Raw genomic sequence first — 19,972 nt, forward strand, 5'->3', positions numbered from 1 at the left:
CACCCTTTCTATACCCACTACCACTATCCTAGTTTAAGCCCTTTCATCACCAAGAATAACACAACAGTTTCCCAACTGGTCTCCGCACCTCCAATACATACTACACAGTACTGTGTACTTGTAGTGCAATTTTTTGCTAAATCATAGCTAGTCATACCTTGGTCTACAATCTTCAGTGGCTCCCCATCAACTACTTAAATCCCTATATGTATCTCTTCCTCTCTACATGACCATGATCATCACTGACAATTTTGTGTAGCATTCCCAGGAACTTAAAAACATCTTCTTGATGATTCATTAAAAACAGCACCACAGGATCTGCTTTGCCTTCAGGCAAATTTTTGTTTACAGTTACTTTAGAAAATATCCTTTTCCCTACCATCTGATTATCTTTCTCTTCCTGTAGCTTAAATTCAGAAGGACATGCTGCAACAGCCTAAACTCCTCTCTCCTGGCAGAATCCAAAAGCTTCAGGCAGAGCTGGGTTGCTTCTAATGCTTTCTCTTCCGCTTCTCTACAAATTTTGAAAATCAAAACTAAATTCCTACCTTATAATTTCAATTAATTACCTAAGAATAAAAGCACAGTATACAATAGATTACTTATGCCATTTTTCATCTTCTATGAAAGTTATTTAAACTATTTCTTTTGTATATAAATTTTAAAAAGCCCAACCTCCTCAACTTTTAATTCAAAGTCATTCAAAATATATGCCCTAACCTAGTTTTCTAGTATTCCTCTATATAAAGCTCCAGTCGGACCAGAATAATTTCTAATCCATGAATATGTGCCATGCTTTCCTACTTTTACTCATGAAACAGGACTTGCTGAAATTTACACAGAAGATAAAGGTTTACAAAGTACTGTGTATACTTTATCTCATTGATCTTCACACCTACATTGTGAGGTTGCCGTTTTATAAATGGCATTTTATAATCTTTATTTTATAAATTTTATAAACTGAGGCAGAGGTTAAGTGACCTGCCCAGCATCACACAGCTAGTGTCTGAGGCTGAATTTGAACTCAGGTCTTTCTGACTCCAGGTCCACTGCTCTACCCACTGCACCACATAGCTGTCTTCCCTTTGGCTCAATATAGAATCATTTAGGTTTTATATTTGCTATCATGCTTTTTTTCTTATTTAATCAGTCAGTATGGTTATAAGACCCCTGCTGAACTCAGGATCAGGAAAGACCTGAGTGCAAGGCTTACCTCTAATCCACACTAATTGTACAACCACTAAGAAGTCAATTAACATAAGCTTCATTTTCCTATTTTGCAAAGTAAGGATAGACTACTTGGACTGAGAAGTCAAATGGTAGAATCAATCAACAGCTGGCCTGGTAATAAGAAAGCCTGCATTCAAATCCTGATTCTGAGGCCTCTTGGCTGCATGACCCTGGGCAAATAGCTTAACCTCTCACAATCACAAACTTTCTGAGTCAATAAACATTTATTAAAAGCTACATGCCAACACAGTCTAATAGGGGAGAGAGCAATCAAACAAACAGGGACAAACAAGTTATATACAGGATAAGTAGGAAATAAGAGAGGAAAGGCATTAGAATTAAGGAAGCTTGCGAGAGCCTTCCTATAGAAAATGGGATTTTAGTTGAGATTTAAAGGAAGCCAATAGGTAGCAATGAGGAGGAAGATTATGGGAACAGAAAGAGAAAACACCTGGGAACTGAGAAATGGAAAGTCTTTTTTTTTTGTGAAATAGCAAGGAAGTCAAGATCACTGGATTAGAGAGTATGTTGAGGGGAGCAGATGTAACAAGATCCAGTGTTACTGAATCAAAGAATTGTGTCAGGGTGTAAAGATAGAGAAGATCTAGGTATAAGCTATAAAGGCCCTTAAATCCCAAGCAGAGAATTTTATATTTGATCCTAGAGGTAATAGGGAGCCACTGAAGGTGAGTAGTGGAGTGACATGACTGGACCTTCACTTTAGGAAAATCACTTTGTCATTTGAATGGAGGATGGACTGGAATGGGCAGACACTTGAAGCATACAGACCCATCAGCAAGCTATTGTAATAATTCAGACATGAGGTCATGAAGTCCTACTCTAGAATGGTCCAAGTGTCAGAGGAGAAAAGGGGGCATATATTGGAGGGACGTAGCAGAGGTGAGATCAACAAGCTTGGCAACAGCCTAGATATGGGGAAGGAGGATGAGAGATAGTGAGGAGGCAAGGATACATGGTGCCCTCAACCATAGTTTGAAAGTTGGGGAGAACTTTGGTGGAAAGATGTTTTGAACATACTGAATTTAAGATGTCTACTGGACATCTAGTCTGAGATGTCTGAAAGGCAGCTGGAGATGCAAGACTGGGAATCAGCAGGGAGGTTGGAGCAGGAAAGGTAGATCTGAGAGTCAGCACAGAGATGGTAATTAAAGCCACGGAAGCTGATGAGATCACCAAGTGAGGCAGAAGATGGCCCAGGTCAGAGGCCTGTGGAACATCCACAATTAGTAAGCATGATATAGATGAGATTCCCACAAAGGAGACAGAGAAGAAACAATCAGACAGGCAAGAGCAGAACCAGGAGAGAGTGATGTCCTGAAAACCTAGAGGAGAGATTATCAAGAAGAAGAGGGTGATCCAATAGTGTCAAAAGCTGCAGAGATGTCAAGCAGCATAACGATTTCGAAAAAGCCACTGGCTACAGAAATTCCAGGAGGTCAGTCTTGCAGACCACTAAAACTGTATTACAGAGAAGGTGCCAACCTACATTAGTAGAGAATTCATCACCAAAAACACCCTCTGACATCAGGGATCAGGGCCCATCCATAGAGTTGTCACCTTAGAGTTGTGAGGAGATGTAAATCATTTTTGTGAACCTTAAAGCAGTTACTATTAGTAGATTATTATTATTAATGGTAAGGGGAAATAAGCATCACTTTATTGTTGATAGACTGGCTATATAATCCAAACTCTTGCTGTAACTGATTTTGCACTCCCACATGATGGCTCATAATGAACATGTTCAAGCAACTGGTTTTTTCTTAAAGACAGTGACTTAAGCAAAAAACATAAGTCAGAGGGAAGGAAAACAATATAACATGTTTGGGGCACACTAAGTAAAAGTTTGATTTATTAAAAAAAATAGGATTCAGTTTGTGGAGGGCCTAAAGGAATTTGGACTTCAAGCTATAGGCAATGGACAATTATTGAGTTTTTGAGGATTCCTTGAGGTAAGATGAAAAAGCATTGTTGCCAAAAATATGGAGCCAAAAGTTGGGTACAGATAAGTCTATAAATACTGGTTGAGGAAACATGGAAATGATATTGAATTTGGGGTCAGCCAACTTGTTCTCCTTGAGGAAAGGACTATGCTTTTATTTCCCAATGCGTGCTTCCCCCTCCCCTCATTAGCTTCTAATACAAAATAAACTATGCTTATAGGGAAACTCCTAGAAGTCAGCACATAGTAACTTTCACTGATGGACTAAAAGTGATTTAAAGTTTGCAAAAGCATTCTACATATATTATCCTGGCTCTAATTTTTATTATGTAGGTGACCCTGGACAAATTATCTAACCCTCGTTTTCCCTCTTCTGCAAAATTCAGAGGGCTGCCCATGTGACCCACAACGTCTACCTCTAACTCTGAGCCTATGGCCTCATCTGAGGCCCCCATTTCACAAGTAAGGATCACCACCAGGATTTGGGCCTAGATATTTGACTCAAATTCCACCTTCCCTCATCACCCCAATTTTCGTAGTTAGGATTGTGCCTCCCTACCCAGGTCTTCTACAGGTAAGCCTTTCTCCTCTCGGGCTGTCTGGGACAGGTGGAGAGGCACAGGCAGCACTAACTAACTAACCCAGCACTCCTCAGCCGCAGGGAACCAGGGTCTGCCTGCGCCCCCCGAGGAGCCCCAGCCCCGAAGGCCACACGCCCAGTCCGGGCTGCTCTGACTCCCAGGCCTGCTATTACATGAGCTCTGCGGGGGTCTGCAGACGTCGGGGGTCGGGATTAGCCACTTAGAGGGACAAGACCCTACACCTCCAGGGAAATGGGGCATCGCTAACCGAGGCTGTGAAATGTCTTCTAGATTTCTGGTGCTCAGTTACCTGCGGGTTACCAGGGGTGATTGCTCCTTCTGAGAAGCAAGTGAACACGAGGAGCTCTAACAACGTGCAAGGGTCCCCAGGGGGTTCTCTAATCTATAAAACAGGAAACTGGCGTCAGGGAAGGGGCCTGACTTTGCCTGGGGTCACGCTGGGACGCGCATCTACATCTTCAGACTCGAGCAGCCTGGAATCCTCCTCAGACCTAGAGCAAGGCCATAAGCAGATCCCGGAGTGTTGGGGAGAGGAGCTCAGCTGCGGGCGCGCCCCCGCGGCAGGGGGTCTGGGGCGGGGGCGGACTGAAGAATCGAGGGCCCCCCCCCCGCCCCACGGGCAGGGACCTCCACGGCTCCCTCCTGGCCGCTCTGGGGGGCGCGGCAGATGAGGACAGGGCCCCGCCCCCCCCGGAGGGAGGGGAGGGTGAGACTTGGGCCAGAGAAGTGTGAGAGTGGGGTACCTCAAGCTCCCCCTTCGAGGACCCCCGCCTCGACCCTCCTCCAACTGGGCCTGAAGCAGGGCCCGGGAGCGCCTACTCCCCTCCATCCCCCGAACCGTTCAGGCCTCCTCTCCTGCGGCCCGTCAGGCACGCACTGACAGTGCCTGCCATCGCGCACGCGCACTGCTTCCTCTCCGCGCTCCCTTCCCCCCCCCCCACCTCCGCTTTAGAACGGTAACGGTCGGTCGGCCAGCTACGCGTCTCACCGTCCTCTCGACCCGCCGCAGATGCCAGCGCCATCTTCTCCCGGCGAAACAGCCGGCCCAGGAACACGTGGGGAGGGGGAGGGTGGAGAAAGGTAAAGCTTACTAGAGCCCCCGCCCCTGCCTCGTGGGGCCACGCCCACCAAGGCCCCGAGACGGAGAGGAAGCTCTTACGTCACGCCGTCGGAGGCAGGGCTAAAGAGCTATCCCGGCATACCCCGGGAAAGGCCAGTAGGCGAACGATGATGATGGAGGCTGGTGCGGCCCCTGCGGTGCTGCGGGTGAGACGGAAGCGCGGAGCGGATCCTGCCGAGGCGCTCGTCCTCGCGTGTAAACGGCTGCGGAGCGGGGCCTCCGAGGAGGGGGCGGTGGCCGCGGGGCCGGGGCCTGTGGAGGAGAACGTCTTCAAGCTGGCGGCGACCGTGTCCTCTCAGGTAGCGACCCCGGGCTGGGGAGCGGTGAGCCGAGCGGGACAGGTCACTGCGGCCGTCCCCCAGTCATCCGGAAAAGGGGAGTAATCGTCCTTCCGGAGTGTGCCCCCCCCCGGGTGGCTCCGGGGACGCGTTCCAGAAATGGAATTTTACACAGGAGGAAACTGAGGACCAGAGCAGATTAGGGACGTTAAATAGGGAGCGAGTCTGACCCGCTTAAGGGGCCGGCCCAGCCCACGCTGCGTTGGGGGGGGAGGGGGGGCGCGGAGCCCAGGAGAAAGGGGCTGTTTGGTTCCATCGTCAGTGGGTCAGAGAAGAAGGAGCCGGAAGAACCTGGCATACAGCACCCCAAAGAGAGGGCACGGAAAGGGCCCTTAGAGGGTCTGCGTAGGGCCCCGAATGGCCGGCGCAGCCAACGTCGGAGGGCCGGAGCGGGTGGACCCCTAAATTAGTCCGGCCACTGTTGTAAGCAGTCAGGAATCGCATTTCTCAAATGACCGCAGTCTTCACACCCTTTGACCCAGATAAACACCCCTGTACTGGGACTGAGTAGGTTAAGAAAAGTCCTGTATGAATTTGGAATTGTGTCCGGAGGGCTATAAAACTATGCCTGCCCCTTGACCCAGCAATAGCAGACTAGGTCTGTATCCTAAAGGGACCATAAAAACAAGAAAAGTACCCACAGGTACAGAACTATTTATAGCAGCTCTTATTGTGGTGGCAAAGAATTGGAAGGTGAGGGGATGCCGGTCAGTTGGGGAAAGGCTGACCCAGGGGTTATAAGCATGTCATGGAATACGGCTGTGCTCCAGGAAATGTCAGAAAAACCTGGGAAGACTTTCACGGACTGATGCTGAGTGAAGGGAGCAGAACCAGGAGAACACTGTACATAGTAACAGCAGCACTGTGCAATGATCAGTTTTGTTAGTCTTAGTTCTTCTGGGTAATGGAATGATCTAAGACAATTCCAAAAGACTCATGAGGGGAAATGCTATCCACATCCAGAGAACTATGGGTCAAAGCATACTATTTTCTCTTTTTTTGTTTCTCATTTTTTTTCCCTTTTGTGATTTTTTCACAACATGACTAATGTGGAAATATGTTTAGTATGATCATACATGTATAGCCTATATCAGATTGCATGCCATCTTATGAAGGGGGGATAATTTAGAACTCAAAATCTTACATAAACAAATTTTGAAAACAAAAATTAAAAGGTTTTTAAAAATAATTTATAACGGCATCGTGGACATAAAGAAAAGTCATATATAACAAAATACTTGTAATAGTATTGGGGCAGTAAACATGGTTTGGAAAATCATTTAACAATCGTTTATTATTAAGCATCTAATGTATGTCAGGAAAACAAGAAACAAAGCTGGTACCTATCAAGAAAATGGATAAATCATGGTTTATCAATGTAATGGAATTTTATTGTACTTTAAGGAAAGACAAATACAAGGGATTCAGAAAAACACAGGAAATCTCAATGCAGAGCGAAGTAAGCTAAAATAGGAAAGTTGTAAACTGAACACAGTACGATTATAATAGCTAATCTTAACGTCCAAGAAGGAAAGAAATAGACATATGCAGTACTGTCAGACTCAGATGATGGGTCAGATTTTGCTTAACTGTTTACCATTTTTTGTTAAGAAGGAAGGCTAAATACATTATAAAATATTTGGGCATTTGCCTGCCAAAACAAACCCAAGATCTATATGAACACAGCTACAAAACACTTCGCACAAATAAAGTCAGATCTAACTAATTGGAAAGACATCAATTGCTCGTGGTTGGGTCGAGCTAATATAATAAAAATGACAATTTTACCTAAATTAAATTATATATTCAATGCCATACCAATCAGTTTACCAAAAAACTACCTTAAAGAGCTAGAAAAAAATAGTAACAAAATTCATTTGGAAGAACAAAAGGTCCGGAATATCAAGGGAATTAATGAAGAGAAATGCTAGAGATGGTGGACTAGCTATACCAGATTTTAATCTGTACTATAAAGCAGCAGTTCTCAAAACTACATGGTACTGGCTGAGGAATAGAGTAGTGGATCAATGGAATAGATTGGGTACACGAGACTCAGCAATCAATGACTATAGTAATCTACTGTTTGAGAAACTCAAAGACCCCAGTTTTGGGGATAAGAACTCACTATTTGACAAAAACTGCTGGGAAAACTGGAATATAGTATGGCAGAAACTGGGCATAGACCATTATCTAACACCATATACCAAAATCAAGTCTAAATGGGTGCATGATCTAGGTATGAAGGCTGATACTCTAAGCATCTGGGAAAATCTGGGATTCTAAGCAGTCTGGGAAAGCAAGCAATAGTTTACCTGTCAGATTTATGGAGAGGGGAAGACATTATGACCAAACAAGAATTAGAGGGCATTATAAAATGCAATATGGATAATTTTGATTACATTAAATTGAAAAGCTTCTGTACAGACAAAGCCAATGGAACCAGGATTAGGAGGGAAATGGAAAATTGGGAAAGAATTTTTATAACCTATGTCACTGATAAAGGACTCATTTCTAAAACACACAGAGAATTGAGTCAAATCTATAACAATACAAGTCATTCCCCAATTGATAAATGGTCAAAGGATATGAACAGGCATTTTACAGAAGAAGAAATTAAAGATATTTACAAGCATATGAAAAAATGCTCTAAATCACTTGATTAGAGAAATGCAAATCAAAACAACTCTGAGGTACTACATCTCACCAGTCAGATTGGCGAAAATGACAAATGCTGGAGAGGATGTGGGCAAATTGGAACACTAATGCATTGCTGGTGGAGTTGTGAACTGGTCCAACCATTCTAGAAAGCAATCTGGAATTATGCCCAAAGAGCTATAAATAATTTCATACCCTTTGACCCAGCAATACCACTTCTAGGGTAGTCATTGAAGTGGGAAAAAGACCCATATATACAAAAATATTTATAGCAGCTCTTTTTGTGGTAGCAAAGAATTGGAAATTAAGGGGGTGCCCATCAATTGGGGAATGGCTGAACAAGATGTGGTATATGCATGTTATGGAATACTATTGTGCCATAAGAAACAAGGAGCAGATGGACTTCATATTTACCTGGAGAGGCTTATACGATCTGATGCTGAGTGAGAAGACTAGGGCCAGGAGGAATTTGTACACAATTACTTTGATAAACTGGACTCTGCTCAGCAATCCAGAGTCATAAGTCAACCCCAAAAGCCACATGATGGAAAGAAATGTTTGCATCTAGAGAAAGAACAGTTTGAACCCAGATTGAAGCAAACTACCTGCCCTTTTTCTTGTTTGGTTTTGCTTCCTCTTTCCCATTGTTCATTCCATCTGATACAATCCTTCTTTATAACCTGACTAATGTCTAATGTGAAAGTATTTGCAGATCCTATACTTGATTGTATGCTGCCATGGGGTGGGGGGGGCAGGAAATTTGAAACTCAAGGAATCGTGGTAATGAATCTTGTAAACTAAAAGTAAACAAATTAATAAAGACCAAAAAAAAAAAAAGGAAGGCTAAGCTCACTTTGAGGAAGGGCGTACCCAGAAACAGCTATTACAAACATTAGAACAACACTTTAAAGAAAGAAGGAATACTGGACTTTGGAGTCTGAAAACCTGAGTTCGAGTGTGACTGTCCCTTAATCTTACGGAGCCTCAAATTTCTCACCTGCCTCTTGAGCGTTCATAAGCCTCCCCTATGTCATCTGTACAAATGAGGAGACTGAACTAGAACAGGTCGAGGGTCCTCTCCAGCTCTATAATTCTTTATGTCCTGGTTCATGCTTCTGTCTTTCTCCTCTCTTCCCCCCTTAGAATGAACCTGTTCAGAAGTATGTCAGAGAAGCCATCACCAGAGAGAAGGCCACCAGAGCCCTGACTCCTTCATTGGAAAGTCATCAGAGAATCCGTCAGGATCTCCTCGCCGCAAAGCTGGTGACCCGGCAGGATGAGCGCTACCGCCTGGTCTCCAGACACCGGGCCCCTTGTGCAGAGGGAAAAGCAGCCCTGCCAGCAGTGGATGCTGCCAGCAGGGCTGAGAGGGACAAGCTGGACTTGGATAGGACCAAACAGATGGCACAAAGAGAAGGCACTTCATCCTCTGCAGAAGAATTCCAGCTGTTTGACATCATTCATGAGGATGCTGCTGAGAAAGAGACCCTCTCCATTCCTGCCACCTGCCCTGAGGTAAAGTGTCCAGAGACTGCATTGTTATTGCTTTGTTTAGCCTAACTCTTTGTGAGCCCGTTCTGGAATTCTCTTTTTTTTTTTAATGATTTATTTTTTATTGTATATTTTAATATTTTTATTATCTCACTCTGCAGTAGTGAGATTTCTGTTATCTCAGAGCATTTGATCCCTATACTTCTTTTTCTTCTTTTTTTTTTGGAGGGGCATTTGGGCTTAAGTGACTTGCCCAAGGTCACATGGCTAGTTTTGTGTGTGTGTGTGTGTGTGAAGTGTCTGAGACCGGATTTGAATTCAGGTCCTCTTGACTCCAGGACCAGTGCTGTATTCACTGCACCACCTAGCCTCCCCTCTGGGGTTTTCTTGGCAAAGATACTGGAGTGGTTTGCCTTTGACTTCTTCATTGGATTAAGGTAAAAAAAAAAGGTTAAGTGACTTGCTCAGGGTCACACAGGTAATGAGTATTTGAGGCAGGGTTTGAACTCGGGTCTCCCTGACTCTAGGCCCAGCATTCCATTCACTAAGCCACCTAGCTGCCTGATTCAAGGCACACAGGTTGAGTGACTCACCTAAGGGTCACACCACTACTGAGTGTTTGAAGGCAGGAGTCCAGCACTCTATCCAGTGAGCCACTTAGGTGCCTCCAAGATAACAGCAAGCATCATTTAACCACAGAGTTAAAAAATCCAACCCCCTTCGTGGGCTATGCATGCGCTCTGGTAGGGATTAAACTAGATGAGGCTGGGTTTAATGTTCCTGCTGCTCTGGGGTTGCCACCGGATCAGATCCATTTCAGGGGACTTTTGTCAGCCCTGCCCACCCGCCCCAGGGGCACAGAAGTAGCTGAGGACCTAGGCCAAGGTTGAAGAATGTTTTGTTGGTTGTTTATTTTTTTTTATTTTTTTCATTCCACTTTCCTAAAAGGGAGACAGTACTCGTGGATGTTGGCAAGGTTGGTTCTTGCTGATAAGGTCCTCTTCAGCTGAAGCTACTTGCAGGTTTTTGTTGGTTTTTTTTTTTTCCCATCATGAGCAGAGTTCTGAAGAGGAGAAAACTACTTCTGTCTTTCTCTTGTTAATTCTCTGCATTTTAACCTTTTGTCTCGGGCTGTGGCCACTTCTAAGAATGGCCTGTGTACAGTAGCACTCTGATAAACCCACTACCTAATGGCAGTAATCATTATTATGAGCAGACATCACCAAATGCCTTAATGTAGAAAAGCTGTGCAGCAACCAGGTCCACACGCAAGGGACTTTTCCAACTTGGTTTGAAAATTGAGGGTCCTCCCTTCATTGTGAAATGAGTAGTCATCACTGACCAGGCTTGGCCCCAAAGAAGCAACAGGAGAAGGTGCCTCAGAATTAGAGACAGAAGTGGCAGAAGCATGAGTGTGGAATGCTTCATACAATGTGTCAGAACTTTTTCTTTCTTCCTTTTTAAAAATAGCTTGTTATTTTTCAAGTAACAAAATTTTTTAATTTCTGTCCCCTTCCAACCCACCCCCCAATTGAACAAAATTTTCTTTATTCAAAACAACCCACAAAAAATTCCCTCAATACCTAACCACATAGTCTAATAAAATTAATTCCTACATTGGTTGTATCTAAAAATGTCTCTTTATTTTAAGCTCTTCATTTGCAGGAATTGAGTGGAATGTTTCATTTTCATTCTTTTGTACCTCACTGTTTTATCATTTCATTGATCAGAGCTCTAAAGTCTTTATCATGTCATCAGTGTATAAAATTGTTCTGATTCTGCTCACTTTGCTCCCTATGAGTTCATACAGGCTTTCTTCCCTTTAAAAAAAAATTTCATTGTTATAAGGGATGATCTCTTGGAGGGACTGGAGAAAGGGATATAACGAGGAAATGTAGGTAATAACATGAGGTAGCAATCAAAAATCTAAAAAATAGAAATGTATAGTTCACTGTGGGAAAAGATAATAGAACAAAAAATTATAATGCTGTTTGAGTCATTTTGTATTTCTGGGATGAAATGGTAAATTCTAGATGGTTGTCCACTTTGGTCCATTGATATTATTGACAAATTATGTATATTCCCCATTGTCATTCCTTTTGTTTTCCTAACAGAAGTCGGATCCAGATGTGATACTCTGTAATTCAGTAAAGATGATCCGAGAGCGGCTCGCCATCTCCAAGGACGGAAAAGGAACCGAGCACCGAGAGAAGGAGGACGATTATGTCTATGACATTTACTACATGGAGACATCTACCCCAGGATGGATTGAAAGCATCCTGTCTGTGCAGCCCTACAGTCAGGAGTGGGAGCTGGTAAGGCAGGCAACAGGGGTGCAGGCTTAGGTAGGCCCTGAGAGCAGTGGTCACACAATCACAGAAGGGGAGAGTTGAAGGGCATCTCAGCATCCATCTGGATGGGTCCATATGCTGGTATGTGCCTGCCCGGTGGTCACCCAGACTTTACCTGAAGACCTGCACAGATGACCAACCTCTTGGTCTTGGGACAGCCCACTCCCTTGTGGGACAGCTCCAGTGGTTGGGCCATTCACTCTAAATTTACCAAAACAAATCTAACTCTTCCTCCCGTGACTACCCTTCTCCACAATGCTTGAAGACAGCATCATGTCCCCCCAAATCTTTTTCTTCAGGTTGAATGTGCCTAGTTCCTTCACCCAATCTTCATGGAGAAGGAATATGTAGAGGTGGGTTGTTTTCTAGTCAGTACCTACGTATTGAGGCCACTAGGTGGTGCAGTGAATGGAGCCCTGGGCCTGGAGCCAAAGTTTCAATGAAGCATCAGAGTCTGAGAGCCCTGTAGCCAGGCAAGTCAAAATGTTACCTCCTCCTGCCTGTTTGCAAAGTGTTCTCTGCAAACCTTAAAGAAATATATAATTGCTAGCTATTAGCATATTTAGTTCCTCCAGTTTTAAGATTTGCATCTTAAATTGTTAGTATTTTACTCATAATCTTTCCCTAGGTTTGTAACAGAATCTTTATTTTGGATCATCTGAAAAGACTTGTGAAGAAGCAGTTTTTGTAGTTTAGAACTTGAGTCTTTTTTGGCTTTCTTGCACTTAAGGCAATGGAACTGTGTATCATAAGATTTAGTCCTAGAGGTGACCCTAGACAGCATCTGGTCCAGGGATTCTTAACCTGAGATTGGTGAATTTTTTTAATTTCTATTCTTAAATATTTTGACAAGTCTTTCAGTATAATTGCATTCCATTGTAATCCTCTGGATTTAAGAACATCATTCTGAAAAGTTCATAGACTTTAGGAGATTGCCAAATGGATCCATGACATGAAAAAGACTAAGGAAGCCCTGGTCTGGTCCAGCATTCTTATTTCACAGATGAATGAATAGGCCCTGGGGAAATGGCTTGTCTGAGGTGACAGAGCAGACAGCTAGGATGTGGAGCCCCAAGTGCAACAGTGCTGGCTCTGTTTGGATTATGTCACCCACTTTTCCAAAATAGATGGGATTTCTTGGGACCCTTTGACAGTGATTACTGTTTGTATTGAGATAAACAGGTAGCTGATGATGAAGCAGAGGAAATTGATGATGCTGATGATGAAGACGAGAACAGTGAGAATCACTGGCGCAATGAGTACCCTGATGAAGAGGAGGGAAGCAGTGACAAAGAGAGCACCAGAGGTAACCACAGCAGGGGCCCACATTAACGCTTGGGTGGAATCCGCCAGCCAGCCTGTATGGCCGCCTCTGTGCTAAGGCGTAGTGGTGAGAATCCAGCTGGCTCTTTGTGCCGCTGTGCCAAGTGCCAGGAATACAGAATGGGGAGGGAGGGTCAGAGAAGTCCCAAGATAATGCCAGGTTCTCTCTTAAATAGAGGCTAGGAGTTCATGGTCCCAGTAAGTGGCAGAGGGTGCTAATGGGGTGGAGTACAGGGGTTGGTGGGATTTTACAATGGGAAGAGGGCAGCATAATGGAAAAGTCAGTCCCGAAGGAATGCAGCCAGATCTGAAATAAGTCAGTCTGAGCCTCACTTACCTCCTCTTTTAAATGAGATGTTACTTGTAGGTTATTATGAGGTTTGAATGAAATAGGTGTTTCTTTAGCCTTAAAGTCACTTAAAGAACTTTATATTCCTACAATAAGGAAGAAATGTGTATAGCATAGCATTCTCACAGCCTGGTCTATGGATACCTTCAAAAAAGATGTTACAAGTGCCTGGTTCAACTGTTCTCATTCTTTTTCTAGGGTCTGATGAAGAATATGAATATGGCAGCTTTAGTGATGAGGAAAACAGTGTCATCAGACCAAGAAAATGGAACAAATATCCCTATGATGTGCTAAAGGAGTTTGAGTATGACAGCTCCCAGGACTTAGATTCAGACTGAGGATTCCTTAAGCATTCACCAGTTACCTGGGACAAGCCTGTTACCTGGGACAAGGTAGCTCTGGCCATAGGCATTAGCCTCTTTGCTGATGACCCTGCCCCAGAGTGCCATAACTTACCTTGGAAGGGAAAAGGGGGAGAAAATAAGCCTCTGGGGACTTTTGGCTGTCAGGTCAGATTCTGACCTCCAGATAATTTTATGCTGCTGGGGAAGGAAAAACCTAAGATAAATCTGAGTTCCTTTGCCTCTAACTGCAGTATTGCCCATTGGTATGGGAAGAAAATCCTTTCACCTGACATTGCCAGAAGGTATTTTCCTTTCCCTGCACTTTACTTGAGCCCTTTTTTAATCTAAAAGGTTTCCCCTTCCATGTAAAGAATTGACTTTGTGTTCAGATCTACAGCATTCCTAAGATCCAGTTTTGGTGAGAAAAGTTAACTTTTGAAGCCAGTGAATAAAGAAGTTACTAATGTGTTTCATGTGAAAAGGTTGGTCTACCCCAATCTCGGTCCTTTCTGCTGCTTAAGGCAGGTCCTGCTTCATGCTGCTAAGTGAGGCATTTCTTTGGAAGCCTCTAGTGTTAGAGGTGAAAACACTATGAAAGGTTGCACTGACAGAATACACTTTATCAACACAGGAAGATGATGCATGTATGTTCACTCAAGTGGTTTCTGGTTATAAAAGTGTTAAAGTGAAAAGAATCCATGTTGTATTTTCCCCATTTTCCATCTGTGGCCTTACTTTGATCCTGCTTGTAGAGTTGGGAGTCCTTTGACAGAAATGCCAAGGGAGCTGTGTGTGTATGTGAATTTGATGCACTGATTGTATTAAAGATTTTTTTGGAACATGGAAGAAAATGCTTTCTTAATGTTTGTTAAGACTCTTCAACTTTATTTACTTTGTAGTGGAACAGCAATGATGAAGTCTGTGTCAGTTTTGCTTTCCCTTGAGAAAGGTTGCTGGGGAGCTCTCACCAAAGGGAAAAATCATAACAGAAACAATGGTTTTATAACCAGAAGTTGTGTATATATACACACAAGGGTATATATTACAAGTGAACTTACTCAAATCCGCATATTCAAACCACAGCTGCCTTTATTCCAGTTTGAGTCAAACACCACTGAATATAAGAACTGGAAGGAGCCATAGAAATTTCTCTGGTCCAAATTCATTCTGTAGAGAAAACAATCCCAACCAGCAGACATGACAGCCAAATTGCACAGGTTAATGGCAGAACCTGACCTCAGTCCAGCTTTGGCTTCTAATCCATTGCCCCCACCCCCTCCAAGACAAAAGGTATGAATTGTCCAGCTAAGAAATGCTCATCAGGGTAGAAACTAATGTAGATAGAGTCGTTCTCAGGTCAGAACTAAGGAACTGGTCTTGGACAGAAGCTTTCTCCCTGACAAAATTTTATCTTGGTCTCAAGAGGCACCTTGCTCTGCCCAAATTTTTTGAATTGGTAAAAATGTTAGAACCTGCCTAACCATGGCTTTGTAAATTCTCTAAGGGAAGGGGAAAGAACATGCTTTCAGTTCTGAGGCTTTCATACTGTCAAGATGGAAGTAAGCATCTTTATAAGAGATTATATGAGATTAAAATTAACCTTTTTCTTCTCTTACTCCCAATACTGAAGAGTGCTTTATAAAAGGAAGTGCCATTTCCTACTTTACACTCACAACTGAAAGTCTCCAGCTGTGCTTCCCTAGCTTTGGTTCTGGTTAAACAAACACTGGATTATCTATGCCTGCACAGGGGGCAGACTTGAAGAGACAGTACCGGCCAGGGTGATGATCTCAGCCAAGAGCTGGGTTTTGGATCCACATCTTCTGACTTAATATGCAGGGTTCTGTTCTGCTCAGTCACACTACCAGACAAGAGGCACTGGAGTTGGTTGGAATCTCAGCTTGGCCATTTAGTGCATTGACAGGTGCCAGGATGCCCAAGGCCTCCTCTCTGGGCCTTGTTTTTCTTCCTTTATAAAATGAAACAGTTGGATGACCTCCACTATACCTTCCAATTCTAAATCCTATTCTTAGTCAATTTAGGAGGCACTTTTTAAACCTGAAAAGACGTGCAGAGGTAGCTGAGATCTGCTCTCTTTGTTGGACAGCACCTAAGAGTCCCACCTAGTCCCATCCCCTCAGCTTTATAGTCTTACTATTTAGGGATATATTCTAGCACCTCCAATGAGACATACTTCCCAAAGGAGCCCATTCAATTTCTGGACATCTCTGATTGTTAGAAAGTACTTTGCTTCTCTGCAACTTGATGAGGTACAGTCTAATTCCTCCTGGTGAAGAAGTGTTCTGGAATTCACAGGTAATCAACTATGTATAACTAGAGAAGCTACAGTTGTTTTCAGCCTAAAGGTTCTAGGTCACAAAATAAAAGCCTTTCTTGATCCTGCCCCAAACATAATGGTATTTGGCTTCTTCCCTAGGGGGACTAGACTCCAGGAAAACCTAAGCTTTCAGGCTGGGGAGTAGACTCCAGGAAAACCTAAGCTTGCAATTTCTAGGAAGAGCTAAAATTAACAACAGCTGCTCCGTTGCAAAATATAAAAGTGGTATAAACTATCAAGAAAGCATATGATTGGATAAGGAAATAGTTTAGTAAGCTATCAAGACTAAGAAATAATCCAAATACTACGCCATTACCCTTAAGATCCAAAGACAAAGAGGCAGAATTCCAGCATATTGGCTAAGTCCTTGTTGAAGGATGTATGGTGTTACACATAGATTGTATGGTATGAAAAGGCACAGATGGGTTTCCAGCTGCCCTGATGAAGGAGGGGACCACACGGATGAGAACATGAGTCCCTCAAAGTAATAACTGAGTGAAGGGAAAAGGCAGTGCTGCCTCAATGTGAGTTACGACTATATTTTGATAGGTACTGTACCTTCCCTCCCCCTACTTTGGCCATCAGTTTAACAGCAAATTAGAACAGCTGTTAGCAAGAACAGAAGTTAGACTGGTTTTGAGAGGCTTTTTGGAAAGCCTAACCCTAACTCTCGAGCTCTGCAATGAAGGAATTTGGGGCTTTCGGGTTTCTAGTGCTTCCTCTCTCCCTAGAGGAGTTAAGATTGTGTTCATACAACCTAGTGCTCACCCTACAGTCACAAACAAGTGGTAATCAGTTTGTGAATACGCATACTGGCCTCCAGGAAGGAAAGTCTTCCTTTTGTACTCCTGGAGCTATAAAGTGCTATTACCTTCCCTAAGAGAATACTCTTCCCAATTAAAGAGTGCATCAAACTTGAGAGTCAAAAGATTTGGTTTCTAATTGGCCTTCACACACTCACTGTTGTGACAAACCTCAGAGCTTGTTTGCTCATTTCTAAAATGCAGAAGATGCTCCCTCATGGAGTTGTCACGGAAGAAAGCATTTGGGAAGCCTTCTAGCTCCTTTTCTTTCATTCATCCTGTACCGACGAAACTAAGATTTATCAAGTGCTTACCATGTATATGCCAAGGCCCTGGGATTACAAAGATGAAAAATGCAGAGTCCTTGCCACACTGGAATTTACATTCTGCTGGAAAGAATAGATGACATCTACAGACATCATACACAGAACACAGTTTAGTTGTAGATAAGGACAAAGCAGAGATCCAGAATGTGAGGGACAGATCACTTTCAGCTGAGGATCAGAAAAGGCTTCATGGCAGAGGTGGCCACTGATATGAGAAAGGAGTGCATTCCAATCATGGGTGCAGGCGCCACAGACTGAGGAATGGCTAAACAAACTAGGTAATGAGTATAATGGGACATTACAGTATGCGCTAAGAGAAAAGACAAAGAAGAAAAGTTCAAGAGAAACATGGGAAGATGTGAACAAAATGTGAATAAAATTAGGAAGACCATTTGCATGACCACAATGATGTAAATGAATGTCAAAATGAAGTCAAATATGGTATAACTGTAATTATCTGTCTTGGCCCAAAAAAAAGGAGAGAGCTGGATTTGTGATTTCATGGGCACAAGTAACAAATTTCTGGTTAAGGAAATTCCCTCTACCAATGCAGTTGCTTGAGTACTAAGAGGTTGAGTAATTTACCCACACTGTCAGGCTAGACTTGAACCCAGACCCTCGTAGCTCCAAGGCCAGCTTTCTAACCCACTCTACTGCGCTGCTTCTTGCCTCAGAGATGTGCAGAGAATTGGATATTGCCTCAGACATGGTCACTGCATCACAAGACCAGAATGGCCAGATCACAGACATAAAGCTGACATGAACAAAAATTCACACCAAGCAGGGCAGTGACTGACTAATTTGTAAAGAATGGGTTAGAGAAGAGACTGGAGGCAAGTATATCAATTAGGAGACTATTATAAGAGTCCAGGAAACAGGTGATAAGGCCCTGATTTAAGGTGGTAGCAGCATTAAGTGGAGTGAGAGAACAACAGTAGAAAAAAGTAGAAACAACAGGATTTAGCAACTGACTGGATGAAGAGAAGCAAAGAGCCAAGAACGACTCTCAGCTATCACAAATGGATAAGAGGATGGCAGTGTCTATAGGGAAGTTAGGAAAAGTGATTAGGACTATTGTAAGTTAGGTTTTGTTATGGTACCTACCAAGGGAGATTTCTAAGATGCACTTTAAGGGAGGAAGTGGAACTGATAAAAACGTGTAGATACAGATTTTCGAATGATCTTCAGGTATAGCAAATAGCTAAAGTTATAATTCTAGGGGACACCGACCCTTAGGACATAGGAGAACACTTAAACAGCAAATGGGTCAAGAAATGGTCAGATACACAGGAAAACTAGGAAAACCAAGGAAGCAGAGAAAATATCCAGAGGGGAGTGAGTCCTGTTACATGATGGAGAAAGGTGAAGGAGGACAAAGGCTGAGAGAGAACTGTCTTAACTCGGTTACTTCGGAGACCAACAGTGACTCTGAAGCGAGCAATGTCTGTGTTATCCTGGGCACTTGAGTCACTATGTGGTGCTTCACAGTGAAATGGGTGGTATGGAACCACAGGGTACTCTTTCTTGAAGATCAGCAATTACTGAAAGGACAAAGGAAAACAGCAAGGTCAAAAGGAGTCTTTCCAAACAAGTTAAAGGCTGAATCTAAAACCTTGTTTAGAATTCTAATCTGTTATCAGACAAACATATATTGATGCTAGAGTCAGCCCCCTTCTTAGAACTGTAGCTTAATTTCCTTTCAATCAGTATAGAAACTAAAAGGATTAGACAAAGTCCTCAGTGGGTTAGTCCCATGGACATGGCATGCTGTGCTTATGCATTCATTAGATTTTTTTCCCTATCTTTTAAAGGGTTTACTTCACAACTTCATAAAAGTTCCTACTCAAGTAGGGATTAAAACCACAAGTAAATAATTTCAGATAATAGTATGTACCTCCTGGGAGCCAGTTCCCCCAGAGTTCAAAAGAAAGGCCGATTTACGGTCCTTTAGGGTATTAACTTCCAGTCCACCAATAGCAAGTTATCTTCCCTACAGTAACGCTGGGTCAGAAGAGAAAGGCCTGGGCTAGGGGAATTAATAAAGGTAGGGACCCCACTAGGATTACCAATAGAATATGTCCTGCAGACAAGATCTGTTGCTATGTAAATACAGAGGAGCCACCAGTTCCTTAGTGCAGTCACATTAAGAACCAGATGTCATATAATGTGATGTCATTCACAAAGCATGCAGTAGCTAAACTCTCCCAGATAGGCAATGGAAAAAATGTTTATCTTCATCAAAATGTCTCAAGTAACAACGTCGTGTTTTTAATGAAACTTGTGAGTTAATGACCAATTTACTACCTCCGAAAACTACTGGAAGGCAACTGTTGCCCCAGAAGAATATCCTATGTGCAGAATAACACAGGGTCGGGGACTTTCAAATCCTTCCAGACAAGAGCTCAATGAGATTTGAGATTTAAGGAATTACCTCACATAAGGAAAAGTGCAGGCACCAGACTGGCACAGATTTGAACTAATTTGTGCATTAAAGTGGCAAGGCTCCCAGGAGGTTAGGAAGGAAGTGAGAAGGAAATGATTGCAAAAGAATTTAATTTTGAAAAAAAAATTTAATCTTGAGCCACTAAAAGCAGTCATGTTTTAGAGCTCCCCACTAGTCCCAAAGCTCAGAATTGCTTGCAGAGGGACTGAAAGGCCAAGAGCTGTAGTTACTACCCTCCATCAGGCTAATGCACCACAATGTGCCTCAGCTAGATGTGTCTTCCACCTTTGGAATGATTC

At 43.2% G+C, this 19,972-nt stretch overlaps 2 protein-coding genes across 10 annotated transcripts in view; one reads left to right on the forward strand and one right to left on the reverse strand.

Annotated features, from left to right (window-relative positions):
• PRMT7 (protein arginine methyltransferase 7) overlaps positions 1–4,938 on the reverse strand; it is a 75,410-nt gene extending 70,472 nt beyond the window's left edge. For 2 of the 9 annotated variants that reach the window (XM_069085677.1, XM_069085669.1), the window contains exon 1: positions 4,781–4,937. In XM_069085677.1, coding sequence (XP_068941778.1) covers positions 4,781–4,814 — 34 coding nt within the window. In that variant the 5' untranslated portion in view covers positions 4,815–4,937. Of the gene's footprint in view, positions 1–4,081; positions 4,175–4,535; positions 4,656–4,733 lie in introns of those variants that run through there. The other 7 variants (XM_069085676.1, XM_069085672.1, XM_069085670.1 and 4 more) reach the window with 7 other exon arrangements.
• A 37-nt stretch (positions 4,939–4,975) lies between these two features.
• Positions 4,976–14,614, forward strand: SLC7A6OS (solute carrier family 7 member 6 opposite strand). The gene is made up of 5 exons (XM_069085679.1): positions 4,976–5,211; positions 9,049–9,420; positions 11,511–11,711; positions 12,930–13,053; positions 13,618–14,614. Exons 1-5 carry the CDS (start codon positions 5,020–5,022, stop codon positions 13,755–13,757), a joined length of 1,029 nt encoding a protein of 342 aa, XP_068941780.1. The 5' UTR covers positions 4,976–5,019; the 3' UTR covers positions 13,758–14,614.
• The last annotated feature ends 5,358 nt before the right edge of the window (positions 14,615–19,972 follow it).

Source organism: Petaurus breviceps, unplaced genomic scaffold (genome assembly GCF_028583685.1).
Source record: "Petaurus breviceps papuanus isolate PSGF00001 unplaced genomic scaffold, PetGlider_PUasm1.0 176, whole genome shotgun sequence".
In the NCBI taxonomy this organism is placed as follows: Eukaryota; Metazoa; Chordata; class Mammalia; order Diprotodontia; family Petauridae; genus Petaurus; species Petaurus breviceps.

Bases quoted from the DNA above. Each gene is read 5' to 3' on its own strand.
- SLC7A6OS (XM_069085679.1), top strand. From the start codon at position 5,020: ATGATGATGGAGGCTGGTGCGGCCCCTGCGGTGCTGCGGGTGAGACGG. The intron at 5,212-9,048 runs GTAGCGACCCCG...TTCCCCCCTTAG, and splicing joins CGGCGACCGTGTCCTCTCAG to AATGAACCTGTTCAGAAGTA. The intron at 13,054-13,617 runs GTAACCACAGCA...TTCTTTTTCTAG, and splicing joins TGACAAAGAGAGCACCAGAG to GGTCTGATGAAGAATATGAA.